The sequence below is a fragment of the Haliotis rubra genome, unplaced genomic scaffold, assembly GCF_003918875.1.
Source record: "Haliotis rubra isolate DU_JTF1 unplaced genomic scaffold, ASM391887v1 Scf32, whole genome shotgun sequence".
NCBI lineage: Eukaryota > Metazoa > Mollusca > Gastropoda > Lepetellida > Haliotidae > Haliotis > Haliotis rubra.
Window position 1 is genome coordinate 2,714,468 of NW_025766991.1, and position 16,883 is coordinate 2,731,350.

General features: G+C 42.8%; 1 protein-coding gene across 2 annotated transcripts in view; it reads right to left on the minus strand.

Moving 5' to 3' along the window:
* LOC124283699 overlaps window positions 1–16,883 on the minus strand; it is a 107,958-nt gene that overhangs the window by 87,214 nt on the left and 3,861 nt on the right. Inside the window, exons 5-16 of one of the 2 annotated variants that reach the window (XM_046719709.1) lie at window positions 15,752–15,872; window positions 14,993–15,094; window positions 14,016–14,122; window positions 11,752–11,820; window positions 10,677–10,743; window positions 9,604–9,648; window positions 9,036–9,253; window positions 8,724–8,792; window positions 6,447–6,579; window positions 5,514–5,707; window positions 998–1,054; window positions 71–170 (exon numbers count right to left, since the gene is read on the minus strand). In XM_046719709.1, the coding sequence (XP_046575665.1) occupies window positions 71–170; window positions 998–1,054; window positions 5,514–5,707; window positions 6,447–6,579; window positions 8,724–8,792; window positions 9,036–9,253; window positions 9,604–9,648; window positions 10,677–10,743; window positions 11,752–11,820; window positions 14,016–14,122; window positions 14,993–15,094; window positions 15,752–15,872 (1,282 nt within the window). Of the gene's footprint in view, window positions 1–70; window positions 198–997; window positions 1,055–5,513; window positions 5,708–6,446; window positions 6,580–8,723; window positions 8,793–9,035; window positions 9,254–9,603; window positions 9,649–10,676; window positions 10,744–11,751; window positions 11,821–14,015; window positions 14,123–14,992; window positions 15,095–15,751; window positions 15,873–16,883 lie in introns of both variants that reach the window. The other variant, XM_046719708.1, reaches the window with a different exon arrangement.

A 16,883-nucleotide genomic window follows, 5' to 3' on the forward strand; every position in this document is an offset into this window, starting at 1 on the left:
TCTTTCACGATTGAAATTTGGGCCAAGCGAAACGAGAAGCAAAGCCCCTTAATCGACATAACCTTATTACCTGGATCTTGTATCAAGGGCATGGTGAAGAAATGGACATCTAGTTCTGGTTCTTCCTCTGGTTCCAGGTCTATGTTGCTATTGTTACCAAGACCGTAATCCTTTGACGTCTTGTAAAGTGGAATTACCTTAATGTATAGGAATAATAAATGTTCATCAAATCTTGGCAAAAAAAATCAAGTTTATGAACAGGTCGATGATAAGTGAGTGCCACCGTGCTGTGAAGTACCTGTTTCCGTGTGTTTCACATGCTACTAGAACACAACCCTGACATGTGAATCTCGTGGTACTGTGACATTATGAAATACGTGTTACCGAGAACATGGTACTGATGTGTGAACCCCAGATCACTGTGACATAGTGAAACACGTGTGACCGAGAACAGCAAGGTGACCGATATGTGAATCACGTGGTACTGTGACATTGTGAAATACGTGTGTCTGAGACAATGTCATTGATTACTGTGGCATAATGAAACACGTGTAACCAAGAACACGACAATGATATGTGAATCACGTGGTACTGTGACATTGCGGATCACGCGTAACGGAGAACACGACACTGATATGTGAATCACGTGGTACTGTGGCATAATGAAACACGTGTAACCGAGAACACGACACTGATATGTGAATCACGTGCTACTGTGGCATAGTGAAACTCGTGTGACCGGGAACACGACACTGATATGTGAATCACGTGGTACTGTGACATTGCGAAACACATGTACGGAGATCATGTCACTGATATGTGAACCCCAGATTACCGCGACATGCATAGACAAACAGGCGTTACAGACCACAAAACCGACATGTGAATCTCGTGGTACTGTGACAGTTAGATCGTTAGATAACATGTCATATAAAAATGATGAACCACGTGTCCCATTGCTAGAATATTAGAGTAAATAGCTATTGAAGAAACTGACCTGCACCCCGTAGCACCTGTTTGGAATGAGATGATCCAGCACCAATGACGTAGTGTTCTGTAAAAAGGGGCCCTTAGCAACAACATAAACTTGATACATACAGTGTTCTGTAAAAAAGGGGCCCTTAGCAACAACATAAACTTGATACATACAGTGTTCTGATAAATGGGGACGTTTAGCAACGGAACATTCAATGACAAAGACACCGTAACTTGTGGAAATGGAATGGTTAGCGACACTACTGGCTGTTCTTTATTGATTGGCAGTATTACACATGCTTGACACAGACACGGCCATCTGACTAGAGGGACAATTATCAACATTAAATACACTTCGCATTGGGAAAGATCAGCACATTTCAGTTCTGAATAGGCTCTATCACGCCCTCTGTCACCATGGCGTTATCAAGTCTGTGTGACAATGGTGCTATCACGTCTGTGTGACCATGGTGCTATCACGTCTGTGTGACCATGGTGCTATCACGTCTGTGTGACAATGGAGCTATCACGTCTTTGTCACCATGGTGCTATCACGTCTGTGTGACAATGGTGCTATCACGTCTGTGTGACCATGGTGCTATCATGTCTGTGTGACCATGGCGCTATCACGTCTGTGTGACCATGGTGCTATCATGTCTGTGTGACCACGATGATATCTGGCACCATCACGTCTGTGTGACCATGGCGCTCTCACGTCTGTCTGACCATGGTGCTATCACGTGTACGTGGCCATGGAGCTATCACGCCTGTGTGACTATGGTGCTCTCACGTCTGTGTGACCATGGCGCTATCATGCCTGAGTGACCATGGCGCTATATCGTCTGTGTGACCATGGTGCTATATCGTCTGTGTGACCATGGTGCTATATCGTCTGTGTGACCATGGTGCTATATCGTCTGTGTGACCATGGTGCTATATCGTCTGTGTGACCATGGTGCTATATCACGTCTGTTGTGACCATGACGCATGGTGCTATATCACGTCGCTTGTGACCATCACGCTATATCGTCTGTGTGACCATGGTGCTATCACGTCTGTGTGACCATGGCGCTATATCGTCTGTGTGACCATGGCGCTATATCGTCTGTGTGACCATGGTGCTATATCACGTCTGTGTGACCATGGCGCTATATCGTCTGTGTGACCATGGCGCTATATCGTCTGTGTGACTATGACGCTATATCGTCTGTGTGACTATGACGCTATATCGTCTGTGTGACTATGACGCTATATCGTCTGTGTGACCATGGTGCTATATAACGTCTGTGTGACCATGGCGCTATATCGTCTGTGTGACCATGGCGCTATATCGTCTATGTGACCATGACGCTATATCGTCTGTGTGACTATGACGCTATTACGTCTCTGTGACCATGGCGCTATTTGTTCTGTGTGACTATGGCACTATCACGACTGTGTGACCACGGTGCTATCACATGTTTGTGGCCATGGAACTATCAAACCTGTGTGGTTATGGCGCTCTCATGTCTGTTTGACCATGGCACTATCACGTCTGTGTGACTATGGCGCTATCAAGTCTGTGTGACCATGGCACTATCACGTCTGTGTGACCATGGCACTATCACGTCTGTGTTACAATGGTGCTATCACGTCTGTGTGACTATGGCGCTATCAAGTCTGTGTGACTGTATGGCGCTATTACATCTGTGTGACCATGGCACTATTACATCTGTGTGACCATGGCACTATCACGTCTGTGTGACCATGGCACTATCACGTCTGTGTTACAATGGTGCTATCACGTCTGTGTGACTATGGCGCTATCAAGTCTGTGTGACTGTATGGCGCTATTACATCTGTGTGACCATGGCACTATCACGTCTGTGTGACCATGGCACTATCACGTCTGTGTGACCTTGGCGCTATCAAGTCTGTGTGATCATGAGGCTATCACGTCTGTGTGAGCATGGCGCTGTATCGTCTGTGTGAGCATGGCGCTATCACGTGTATGTGGCCATGACGTTATCACGTTTATGTGGTCATTCCGGAACCGAAAGGTGTAAAAGGGACGTCATTTAGGCTCTATGTAATATCTGCAATGAGACCCTTGTGTACACGTGAACATACGACCTTCGACGTTGTGTCAACCACGAATGAAAGAAAATAGGGCGTTACACTTTGAATCTGAACATGCTGGTGCTGTCTTATTGTTCAAATAACGTCCGGACTATATATTGTGTAACGTTGATATAACGTAAACTTTAACACAAGTGATGAAGGCACTTTGTGACGCGCGATGAGATGTCGGATATTGAAGCTTGGTGCAGAGCCATGACATTTCGAAATAGCCTTATCGTTTTCTTTTTGTAGGAATATAATATAAAATTAGGTTTACTTCATTACCTCCTTGAAATACCATTTTTGGCAACATTTATGCGTTGCATCCATTCAACAGAACATCGCAATCGCTAAGAGTTTACAAAATGCTTTACGTTTCTATATAAAATTCCAGTGACAGAGAATGTGAAACAGGTCATCTGACAAGAAAAGTTAAAAGGCTTTAAACGAATGTCACGAAAGGAGACACGGTCATTCTTGAACACACAACAAGGGTCTTCGGCGTGACGTGCAAACCACAAGGCTACCCCCACCGCCCCCTGAAAAACCTCAAAACAATTAAGGTACAATGAGAGCTGGACCGGCGTGGTGTCTTTTCCTCTGAGAGAAATGGCGATATTTCCGTTTGGCGATAACTATAGTATTTCATAACTAAATATATCATTTTAGTCTTTATCCAGTGTACCACATCATACTCACACAAGGCAACGTCAGTCTAACCGGCCAAAATACACTTCGATATGTATTAGTAATAGCGTCTGGGTCGATATGTACAGCATGCTGTATCTGGATACAAACCTTATCGATCACAAGTTCCCGAGATCAAGGAACAACACAGTTGTAAGATACACGACAAGCACAAGGGAGACTTCCTGTACCGATTTATTACAAATGATATATATTACAGAGAAGAGACGGGAGGTAGATTGAATGCAAATGAATTGGGCATTTCGCGGTCACGACAAATGCATGCCTGGTATATATGATGTGACACACTGAATCTTCCAAGGGATCTAATTTGTCGAGATTTTTCCAGAATATTTGTCTTTCTGAAACGAAGAAAGTATTATGATTAGGTTCGTGTGTTGTGTCCATGAGATTTTTACATTAAAATTTTTCGGGACAAGTTGCACCCATTCATCACTACTCGCCCCGAGCCGTTGTCCCCAAATCATTCAGGGGTGTAGCTACCATTATGAAAAAAAGCCCGAGCTTACACATGAATTTTGCTAAAACAAACTTTCATTTTTCGAATTCTTGCCAAAAATACCTCAAATACTATCTAAATATAAAACTTTGCAACCTATCGGGCTTACACGAAACAAATTAGCTTGCTACGCGCCTGCCATTTGCATTGTCTTGGATTACCTCGAGTCCCACGAATGACGCTAAACTGTCTTCATTCGTCACCACTCGCCGCGATCAGTTACCTACAAACTATTTAGATTGTCCCGGGTTGCCATGAGCGCTCACGAATGACGCTAAACTGTCTTCAGTCGTTACCACTCGCCCCGATCCGTGACCTACAAACCATTTGGATTGTCCTAGATTGCCACAAATCCCACCAATGACGCTAAATTGTCTTAATTCATTACCAATCGCCCCAAACCGTAACGTGCAAACTGTTTGGATTTTCCCGGATTTTCACTGGATTATCGAAGCCTGAAAACTTACCTGGATCTGAGGTGTGACATAGCAAAGCTACAACCACTAGGCTTCTACACTATCCCTCATAAGTAATGCTGAAGTCATATATACTCCTGGTCAAAAGAAAGTATACACCCATGATTGATGCTGGCTAAAATGTGACAAACAAGAAAATTGATTTTTAATTAATGGATATTCGATAGTGATGTTTTTGATACGGACAGCATAGTTGTGTTTTCGATCTGAATAACGTTTGTTGAAAACGTATATATAGTGTTTGGTAAAATCCTGTTTTCAAATTTTGTACATTATTTTATCTGGCAGTTTAAACGAATCGATATCTTGAGTCTATTTGGGACTCGAGATAAGAAGGTTCGAGTCAGGTTTCATTGTATATGTGTATAATAATAATAATAATGGCCATTTATAAAGCGTCTGTTTCCACAAACTTGCGCATGCTCAAAGCACTCACACATTATTACCCCGGGTAACCCAAGCTGCCTGTTAGGTGCTAGAAGGTTATAGTTGCATGACGTATCCCATCGGGTACCCATTTTCTGCTGGGTGAACAGAGGCAATTTTGAACAAACTCACTTGCCTATGGTGAGACCACATGTATCACTTGTGCTTCGTTGTGGGGCTGGACTGAAGTCCAAGAAACTCTCAGTGCCCAACGTTGCTTAACGTAAACTGATTTGTGACCTCACCTCCATGCACAGGGCCACATGCCACCACTATATCGACCTTCTGTGTTCTACACCGTAAGAAGAAACCACAGATGTTTGTCTTACCCTTGTAATAAATGTGGTGTTTTTATTCACGAAGGCTGGTTTGTCTGTGCTGTTGTGGACAAGCCCCCATTGAAGACTGAAGCCTTTCAGGTTGGTCCGTGACCGCTCCTCGGGCATGGCGACATACACCTTGGCCCCCCTGGCCTTGGGTACCAGCACAATGACCACACCATCGTCGTCCTTCAGCACGGTGGCTGTAGCAAAACAGCATGGACATCAACAACACAGGCACGTCTAACGGTAAATTGTACGTTTTTGGTCATGCCGTTTTCTTGTTTGCTTGCTTTAACAGATTATTCTGTGACGTCACTTTAAAATAAAATATAATAAGGTTACATCACAGTATAATCATTCTGTAAATGTAATATCTCCCTGAAGATAAAATTTGTGTTATGTCATTTTGTGGATTTCTCTGTAAATGCACTACTGAACACTGCTGAACTTTACCCCTAATGCATATTTATATATGTGCATGTGTGTGCGTGTATGTCATTGTGTGTGCGTGCATGTAGAAAATAATGGTCCAATAACCTTAAATTCACTACCCACTGGTTGACCACCCATTCCATATAGCCGCCTCTTATTACACGTACATATTTCTTTAAGAACCTGTTGGGGACGGACTATCCCCAAGGGAACATGTACCAGTGACGGTACATGTTCCCTTATGGATAGTCCGTCCTTAAAGAAATATGAAATATATAGGTTCTTAAAGAAATATGCACGTGTAACAAGAGGCGGCTTTATGGACAGGGTGCTCAACCTCGGTGACTTGGTTGATTCCGCGTCAGCGTTGAGGCGTTGATCGTTGCTCACATTATCAATCACCAGATTGTCTGGTCCACTTTCAACTATGTTGATGTAGACTGAATATTGCTGACAGCAACAAGTAACAAACAGACAATGACATGTGACGGTGACCTGAAGGCTTACCGTATTCTGGAAGTTCGATTTTGGTTGTAATTGCTGGCGGGGCATCGTCGTCTCCAATCGGCCAGGGGGACATGGAGGTGACGGGCGACAACCATGACCCAACCAGACTGTGCCCGGGGGGTGTCGCGATTATCTGAAGAAGACACGAACGGCTATACCAAGTGAGATATAATCATACAAACAAGATACATCTACATAAGCATAGAGTGAGTGAGTGAGTTTAGTTTTACGCCACACTCAGCAATATTCCAGCTATATGGCGGCGGTCTGTAAATAATCGAGTCTGGACCAGACAATCCAGTGATCAACAGCATGAGCATCGATCTGCGTAATCGGGAACCTATGACATGTGTCAACCAAGTCAGCGAGCCTGACCACCCGATCCAGTTAGTCGCCTCTTACGACAAGCATAGTCGCCTTTTGTGGCAAGCATGGGTTGCTGAAGACCTATTCTACCCGGATCTTCACGGGTCCCATAAGCATAGACGACAATGCGGTATTTCTATGTTGTATTTTCTTGCGATTTATTTTAATGTACGGAACCAACCGTTTAATAGCACTAAGGTTAGTTTTACGCGGCTTTTAACACGGTGGGGGACACCAGAAATGGCTTCATACGTTGTAGCCACCTGGATCTTCGGCGTGACGAGCGAACGCCTTAAACAATAAGCTACCCCACCGCCCCCACAATAGTACCAAGGCAGGAGATAATTTCCAATTTGTAGGCATGTATGTACATGTATACTACACGTTTCGGAGGAACAGGTTTGTATATACTCTCTTCAAATAAAACTCATTCTGACTCTGTACTTACAATGTTTACTAATGCAAACTTGTTCTCGTCACTATATGGCTGGAATGATGCCGATGTGACGTAAAGCTCAACTCAACTCAACTCAACTGAACTCAACACTTCAAACAGGAGAAAGGATAGGAGATAATGAATGATGAAGCAGTCACTAAAAACGTCAGTTTTTATCGAGTTAGTTACCTTTGTTAATTACATGTTCATGAACAGGTGCAGTGTACAACCGTTTTATACAGCAGTTTCTATAAGACTGTCTGAAAATGTCATGGACAGGGAAAATAGAGCAGAAAGCTCGTCATTTCAATTTATCTTTGGATCATACTTCTTAGGATATAACGAGGCAGGTTTGTATCACACAGGCACTGCAAATACACGGATGTTGGCTTGTGTTGGAGATGAAGTTGTCTTCAAAATGTTAGTAACATGTTTTGCAATTGTTCATGTGATAATCGAGACAACAAAGGATGTTTTAAGCGTCGGAAAACTCCTGACACCACTGTGACCAGATACACCAGGGCGCCATATCTGTGACACCGGTATATCCACCTCAGTTCAACCAAAGACCGTCCGAGAAGTGGTAAACCAGGAGTCGTCACCATGCACAAAGTCCTTACATCCGGGTCTTTCATCTACGTCTTCGACATGCTACTTCCGCCGAAGATGGCGAATATTGGTCTGGTTTGAGGAGGCTGTCGGACTAAACAATCAGGCATCGTCTGCGTGAGGCTGGATTATGACCAAGAAGACAGATATGTGTCTCTGTATTCAAACGTTTGCACTGACAACATGTGCGGCGCCGTACACGCATGGACTCTGAGGACCAGGCTACAAGTCTGAATCACAATTTCTTCTCCAACGTCGAGATGGAAGAACCTCAACAGGTGAACAGATTCGGTTGTGGAAGTGTGATGGGGTCATTCTCACTTACCCACCACCCTAAAGTTATGATAAGGGATTAAAGAGGATTAGTGTACACGGCGGGTTAGTGATTACACTGCACACCGTGAAATTCGGTCCTGGTGGGTGACACTAATTAGTCTCATCCAGGTGAACGGTGTTCACCGTTCATGAACTGAGGTTATTGATTTGTTGTTGTTGCTGATTTTTTAAATAAATTTAGTGAACACTCTCTACCGGGTCATTCTCACTTAACCACCACCCTAAAGTTATGGGGACCTTATTTCACGGGGAGCAAAATTTAAGAGACATCTATTGTCCAGCGGATTATTCCGCTTCAGTGATTTGTCCACCTAGAACAATAGGTGGTTGGTAAACGAGAAGACCCCGTGTGATGGTGTGTGGAGCCATATCCTACGCACATCTAACTTTTTGTTCTTATTGGTGGTAGTTCTGGGGAATCTGACAGCAAATCCGTACATAGACTAAATTCTTCAATGCCACCTTTTCGATTAACGACTGAGGGAGCTGTTCCAACATGACAATGCTACAGCACACAGGTTTGTACATACCTGTACGCCATAAGTGTCCGAGGTATTTTGAGTTGAGTTCGCGAACTGAATTTCCGCCCATGTATTATTCTGAAATAGAAAACGCATGTATACAAAACCCGCACTACAAATATCGCTACAATAATCATTAATAAATAGTAGCCGTTAATGCTAAAAGCTAAAACAAACACCAAATTACTGGGTTTCCAAATGGTTCGGTACTTCTTGTATGACAATTAAAGTCTACTAACTGTGCTTCATTTGAAGATCAGTAGAAATAAATGAGAGTATTGATGACTGTTCTGTTTAGTTCAGCTGACAATGCAAGATTACCCCAGGTACAGTCTTGGTGCTGGTGTTGTACAGGGTTCCAAGGCCAATCAGTGGGTCGTACGTAGATAAGTTCAGTTTGCCCCATCTGAGGTGGTACTGGTCAATCTGACCTATGGACCCCTTGTCCGTGGGAGGCCTCCACCCCATCAACACCCGGTATCCACGCTGAATGGGCACCACCATCATTGTAATGTTCACCACATTGCCAGGGGGGTTGTCTGGGATTAAACGGGACAGGATATGTATCCATTTTACACTGTCTTGTGACCTTGTGAAAAAGTATTATTAGCTGCAAGCGCCCGTAATATATTCAGTGTCACTTGACATATGATTTTTTATTGTTTGCCGTCGAAATATAAGATCATCTATCTAACGTCTGTCCGATAATATACGAGTCTAGAACAGACAATGAGCATCGATAAACGCAATTTGTCTACAAGTCGGTACACTGCGCAGTCTATTGAAGTGCAAGACCCGACACTACAGATGTTGAAAATTCAAGAACATGGGCATTTTTCTGAAGATAACCTAGATGGCTTCTTTGATTTGTTTTGTTATATATACTCACAAATAGGCGTCTTCGGACATGAAAACCCGATCACATTATTGCAGTCTGAAATGAGAGAAAATAACAGTAAAATACCCTTCAGCATTCTCTTTTTCCATCTTTAAAGCCGAGATCAGAGCTGCTATAATACAGAAATACTTCCATCCCTGCTATAATACAGAAATACTTCCATCCCTGCTATAATACAGAAATACTTCCATCCCTGCTATAATACAGAAATACTTCCATCCCTGCTATAATACAGAAATACTTCCATCCCTGCTATAATACAGAAATACTTCCATCCCTGCTATAATACAGAAATACTTCCATCCCTGCTATAATACAGAAATACTTCCATCCCTGAAATATGCAAATACTTCCATCCCTGCCATACTTCCATCCCTGCTGCTATAATACAGAAATACTTCCATCCCTGCCATAATACAGAAATACTTCCATCCCTGCTATAATACAGAAATACTTCCATCCCTGCTATAATACAGAAATACTTCCATCCCTGCTATAATACAGAAATACTTCCATCCCTGCTATAATACAGAAATACTTCCATCCCTGCTATAATACAGAAATACTTCCACCCCTGCTATAATACAGAAATACTTCCATCCCTGCTATATTGCAACTTAATTCTGCTTTGTCATCGTGTAAATTGCTACTTAACACTGTTTTGATACCGTTTACATTGAAACTTAACCCTGTTTTGTTATGATATATATTGTAATTTAACCATGTTTTGTTATGCTATATATTGTAACTTAACCCTGTTTTGTTATGCTATATATTGTAACTTAACCCTGTTTTGATATGCTATATATTGTAACTTAACCCTATTTTTGTTATGCTATATATTGTAACTTAACCCTATTTTTGTTATGCTATATATTGTAACTTAACCCTGTTTTGATATGCTATATATTGTAAATTAACCCTGTTTTGATATGCTATATATTGTAACTTAACCCTGTATTGTTAGGCTATATATTGTACCTTAACCCTAATTGGAATTAACTGAGTTTTGTTCCATCACTATACATGTAGGTATGGTACGACATGCACGTGTTGTTGCATACCAATGTTGATGTTAATGCAACTGTATGGTCCAACTGCATTCGGGGTGCATCTTGAAAATGCCCGCACCTGAAAACCAAATGTAGCGGCCATCAATTCCACACATCCAAGAAAGAGAACACATCCACGATCTATAGGCAAAAAACGAGCGTCTGTCTGCGCGATAGGAATACCAAAAGCCGTATAAATGTGCTACATGTTGTCACCCTGCCTGCGGATAAAACAACGGCTGGTTTGCTTGGTGTCAGTGCACTGTGAAAGAGTGGAGTAACCACGTTTAACTTCGGTATGGGTTACAGACCCGTGAAGATCCGGGTCAGAATTGGTCTCCAGTAACCCATGCTTGTCGTCAACGTATCCCAATTGCGTAGATCGAAGCTCATGCTGTTGATCACTGGATTTTCTGGTCCAGACTTGATTATTTACAGACCGCCGCCATGAAGCTGGAATATTGCTGAGTGCGGCGTTAAACAACAAACCAACCAACCAATGGACAAGGACCAGGACAAGCGCACACGCAAGTACGCACGCACGCACGCAAGTGCAATCTTCTTAGGGGCTACGTTTGACCTCATTCACCTAACCTAATTCACAAACTGTTTTGAATAGGTTTAAAATGTGATCAGGGTTACGATTGGTCTTCAGTAACCCATGCTTGGCGTCTTACGGGATCCAGTGGGCAGGATCGGTGACAAATACCATTATATCCCAGATCGATGCTCATGTTGTTGATCACTGGATTGTTTGATCCAGACTCGATTATTTACAGACCGCCGCCATAATAGCTGGAATATTGCTGAGTGTGGCATCAGACAACAAACAAACATTACAATAACGCTGCCGAACCATGTTAACCCACAAGAGTGAGTGAGTGAGTGAGGTTTTACCCCGCTTTTAGCAATATTTCAGCAATATCACGGCGGGGGACACCAGAAATGAACTTCACACATTGTACTCATGTGGGGAATCGAACCTAGGTCTTCGGCATGAGAAGCCAACGCTTTAACCACTAGGCTACCCCACAGTCCCCTAACCCACAAGAACTATCATTGCAGACAAATATCATTAATTACTCACCTGGAACTTGAACTTACAACCCATGCCTCCCTTTGGCATTCGGACATTCAAACTATTCGAATGATGGGTCTGAAATGAAGTTTATAAGACATAATGGAGGTCCGTGAATGTTGAAATTTGTACACATTTATTCAAATGCATTTGAAAATGTTGCACCATGTTTTCTTTTTTGGTTTTGAATCTTGTTTTTGTATAAACCGACGTAACCGTGATGTGTATATATTTCTTTCAATGCAAATTCAGGAAGGTCAACATGTTTGACAAGGCCGTTATGTTGCTGTAATAATAAGTATTAATGTGTCCATTTATATAGCTCCAAACTCCGCACCAGGTACTCTCATAGCGCTAACAATGAATAGCACAACCCATTATTACCCAGGTAACCCAAGCAGCCTGTTAGGCACTATAAGGTTATAGTCACATGACCTATCCAACCCGGTACCCATTTTCTGCTGGGTGAACAGAGGCATAATGAACAAACTCCCTTGCTTAAGGTGAGACCACATGTATCACACGTGCTTCGTTGTGGGGCAGGACTGAAGTCCCAGAAACTCTTCGGAGTCAAGATGCCAAACACGGTCACCCAGTTTTAGTAAACATGGGCTCAGGTTATTTGTTACACCGTGTAACGACTGATTTGTGACCTGATCCTGACTATGACTGAGTGAGTTTGGTTTTACGCCGCTTTTTAGCAATATTTCAGCAATATCACGGCGGGGACACCAGAAATGAACTTCACACATTGTACCCATGTGGGGAATCGAACCCTAGGTCTTCGGCATGAGAAGCCAACGCTTTAACCACTAGGCTACCCCACAGTCCCCTAACCCACAAGAACTATCATTGCAGACAAATATCATTAATTACTCACCTGAAACTTGAACTTACAACCCATGCCTCCCTTTGGCATTCGGACATTCAAACTATTCGAATGATGGGTCTGAAATGAAGTTTTTAAGACATAATGGAGGTCCGTGAATGTTGAAATTTGTACACATTTATTCAAATGCATTTGAAAATGTTGCACCATGTTGGCTTTTTTGGTTTTTGAATCTTGTTTTTGTATAAACCGACGTAACCGTGATGTGTATATATTTCTTTCAATGCAAACTCAGGAAGGTCAACATGTTTGGCAAGGCCGTTATGTCGCTGTAATAATAAGTAATAATGTGTCCATTTATATAGCTCCAAACTCCGCACCAGGTACTCTCATAGCGCTAACAATGAATAGCGCAACCCATTATTACCCAGGTAACCCAAGCGGCCTGTTAGGCGCTAGAAGGTTATAGTCACATGACCTATCCAACCCGGTACCCATTTTTTTGCTTGGTGAACAGAGGCAAAATGAACAAACTCCCTTGCTTAAGGTGAGACCACATGTATCACACGTGCTTCGATGTGGGGCAGGACTTAAGTCCCAAAAATACTCCGGAGTCAAGATGCCAAACACGGTCTTCCAGTTTTAGTAAACATAGGCTCAGGTTATTTGTTACACCGTGTAACGAACAATACTGAGCCTAAGTTTACTTAGACTGATGGTCACCCATCCAAGTACTCTTCGCGCCCAACGTTGCTTAATTTGAACTGATTTGTGACCTGATCCATGAGCTCTATGCACTGGAGTGAGTGAGTTTGGTTTTACGCCGCTTTTAGCAATATTCCAGCAATATCACGGCGGGGGACACCAGAAATGGGCTTAACATATTGTACCCATGTGGGGAATCGAACCCGGGACTTCGGCGTGACGAGCGAACACCTTAACCACTAGGCTACCCCACCGCCCTCTATGCACTGGACCACACGCCACCACTGTGTTACCATATAACCTGACGTACAGAGAAATATACCTACCTGGTCTTAGGGGATTATTTTCTATCGCTTATTTCGGCAAAACCTACACAATGTTTGATAATAATCCCAAAACACGAGGTGGACACTTTCTTTTGTACGTCAGGTTATAGATACTAACTACCGATCATTTTCGACAAAACATACTACTTGGTTATTTTTACAATGCCTCCCAGGTATAACAATATTATAGTTTTAATAGATTGGACCATTCTCGACTATTCCGTGTGTTATATTATCATTATTTAAAAAAAATATAACAGGATTGGATAATCGGGCCATCGTATCGCAACTGATCGATGCTGATAATGTTACTCACTGGATTGTCTGGTACAGACTGGGTTATTTACAGACCGACATCATACTGCTGACAAACAAACAAATATCACGACAAAATGGAAAGAAACAACGCCCACCGAGGTCTGAGAGTCGAAGAAGACAGGTACACTTTGACCACTGTTTGAGCAGGGCTGGTCAAGGTTTTTCGTCCAGCTGTACATGATGATCTCGCTGTTATTCCAGCCTGAAAGAGGTCGGTGGTATCAGGTTAACTTATTATAACTGCTTATATGAAAGTTTTAACAAAATGCAACATCAACATCTGTCATTTAAATATCACGGCGGGAAAAATGGGCTTTGTACATTGTATCTATACAAAGTGTGAGTGAATATGGTTTTACGCCGCTTTTAGCAATATTCCAGCAATGTCACTGGGGGGGGGGGGGGCACCAGAAATGGGCTTCACACATTGTACCCATGTGGGGAATCGAACCCGGAGCTTCGGCGTGAAGAGCCAACGCTTTAACCACTAGGCTCCCCCACTGCCCCTATCTACACGAGGAGATAAACCTGGGCCTTCGGCGCTCTGCTTTAACCTTAACCACAAGGCCATCCATGCGTCAATTAAGAGTGATTATCTTTGACTCTTTGCCCCTTTCTTAGTCAGTGGGAAGAGGTGGTCAGGTGACAAGGGGTTTAGCATTAAGTCATTTGAATAGTGTGCGTGCGTACGTGCACGTCTGCTTGTATTTGTCCGGACTATTTCCTACTTTGCCGCTGTATCACTCCGCATACGTCTCCAAGGCGACTAGTCCTTGTTTTACCCTTTAATGCTGAGCACCAGGCGGGGCAACAACAAGTACTATCTAGATTGTCTGGTCCACCCTCGGCTATTCACAAAGCAGGAATATTGTCGAGTGTGGCGTAAAACCACGACAGAATCGACTTCTTAAATCAACAGATTGTCGTAATTTCTCCATTTCTGAGTCTGTTAATTGTAACGTGATGTCACGTCTGTGTAAAGAAAAATGTCAGTCCTGGAAAGCGTGACAGAAGCAGTCACGTGCAACATATGCTTATTACCCAACATTCTTCACAGTAGGTCATGTCTCACCTTCCGGTTCCTGCCAATACAGCACGAACTTGATCTCCTCAGTCTTGGCATCGTAGACAAATGGACTATGGGTGATGTTCCTCACCTCCACTGGAGCGATCGCTGTGGAATATATACGTGATATACACGTGTGGCTGGCATCCACGATATTTGTACACACTGCAATATTCAGTCATGCATGATCAACATCAGTGAACTTATCCCATCCCCACACGGACTCTGAGAAACAGACCATCATGGATATTGGAGATACCCATATGTCGTGGAACAATCTCCCCAACAATTTCCAGGACATTTACAAACTCGACCAGTTCAGGCGAATGCTAAAAATGCAGGTTTTTGACAGAGCCTTTGCCTGAGCGCCTCTGGTCAATTTGTTGGAAAAGGTGCCTTAAAAATATTAATTTTATTTTTAAAAATTCCAACTGCAATTAATTAAGACGTTTTATAGAGGGTACGGGGGAGACATCAATAATAAATTTAACAAAAAGGAATGCCGTTCTATTTCAAATTCAGCTAGAATGATTAAATTGAATGTACATTTGGCGTTAGGCTGTCTCGCAGTACCTGAATCATGTTACTATCCCTTAAACCAAGCCCATAATATGATGCTGAGGCCCTGAATGCAGCAAATCTGGGTTTCCTCATGTCCACAATCTCCCCTCACCCCACCTCTATCCTTTCCAATGGGCTCCTTTTCAGTTCAAATGAAATTATTTGTTTCAAAATCTTTTCTAAAGTAAGCGGGAGGGTAGACACCTGGTGTTTTGATGGGATCAGTGAACCATCGTGATCCGAACCTGGACACCGCAGCGACTCTGAACATCGGCCGTACACAGACATCTGTTTCCTCATTCACTAGGTAGGTGTCGCTGATAGTCTGAAACAGAGCACGTTCTGGAATTACAACATTCAAGGGTTCCACGAGGCGACGGAAACATGGTTAATCTATCACTGAGGACACCTTGAAGAGTTACGTCCCCTAGGCATGCGAAATTCTTGATGAGTTATTGATGTATATAAAGGATATTATATCAAAATCAGAGATACTAGACGTATGTCAATGTTTAAGTTTAAACACCATTTGGTTTCTTTCGTCAATGCGGAAAATTCCCCTCCTGGACATATTGACATCAGTGCTCCAGGCAAATTTCCAACCATATGAGTGAGTGAGTTTAGTTTTTAGCAATATTCCAGCAATATCACGGCGGGGGACACCAGAAATGGGCTTCACACATTGTACCCATGTGTGGAATCGAACCCGGGTCTCCGGCGTGACAAGCGAACGCTGTAACCACTATGCTACCCCTCCAACCATATAAGTACCGTCCAGCACAGACATGACGAGTACCAACCATACTTTTTCAGACCAATAAATGCCATACTGCTCGCTTGTAGAATTGACAAGTATTGATATTATCAAGACCTTCTTTCCAAGACCTTGTGATTTACATTGTGTTTCCACGTGTACGTAAACTAAACCAAGATGAGAGAATTTGAGCGCACTATTAGCCAATGGCAACTCAAGATACGGAAGAAATTTATTTGCTGCTGACACGAAACAAGCTGAAGGTAATGCCTGGCAGGCACCTAGAACTATCTTCTGAAGAACGTTTATGAAGATAAATAGACAGGATATGGTAACAATTAATCATGAGAGTGTACATCATTGTTTGCCTGCGAATTTGATAACGTTGTAGTTTGCAATTCGTCCGCATTATAAGGGCTTCCATCAATACGACGATATGGCATCTGTCTGGAGTTTGCGTTTACAGAAACAAGAATGCAACTCTGTCACAGAATGAACATAAGCAAGTGTTTCAAACGACCGAAAACATCGACCCGTGAAGATCCGGGATATAATTGGTCTCGAGGAACCCATGCTTGTCGT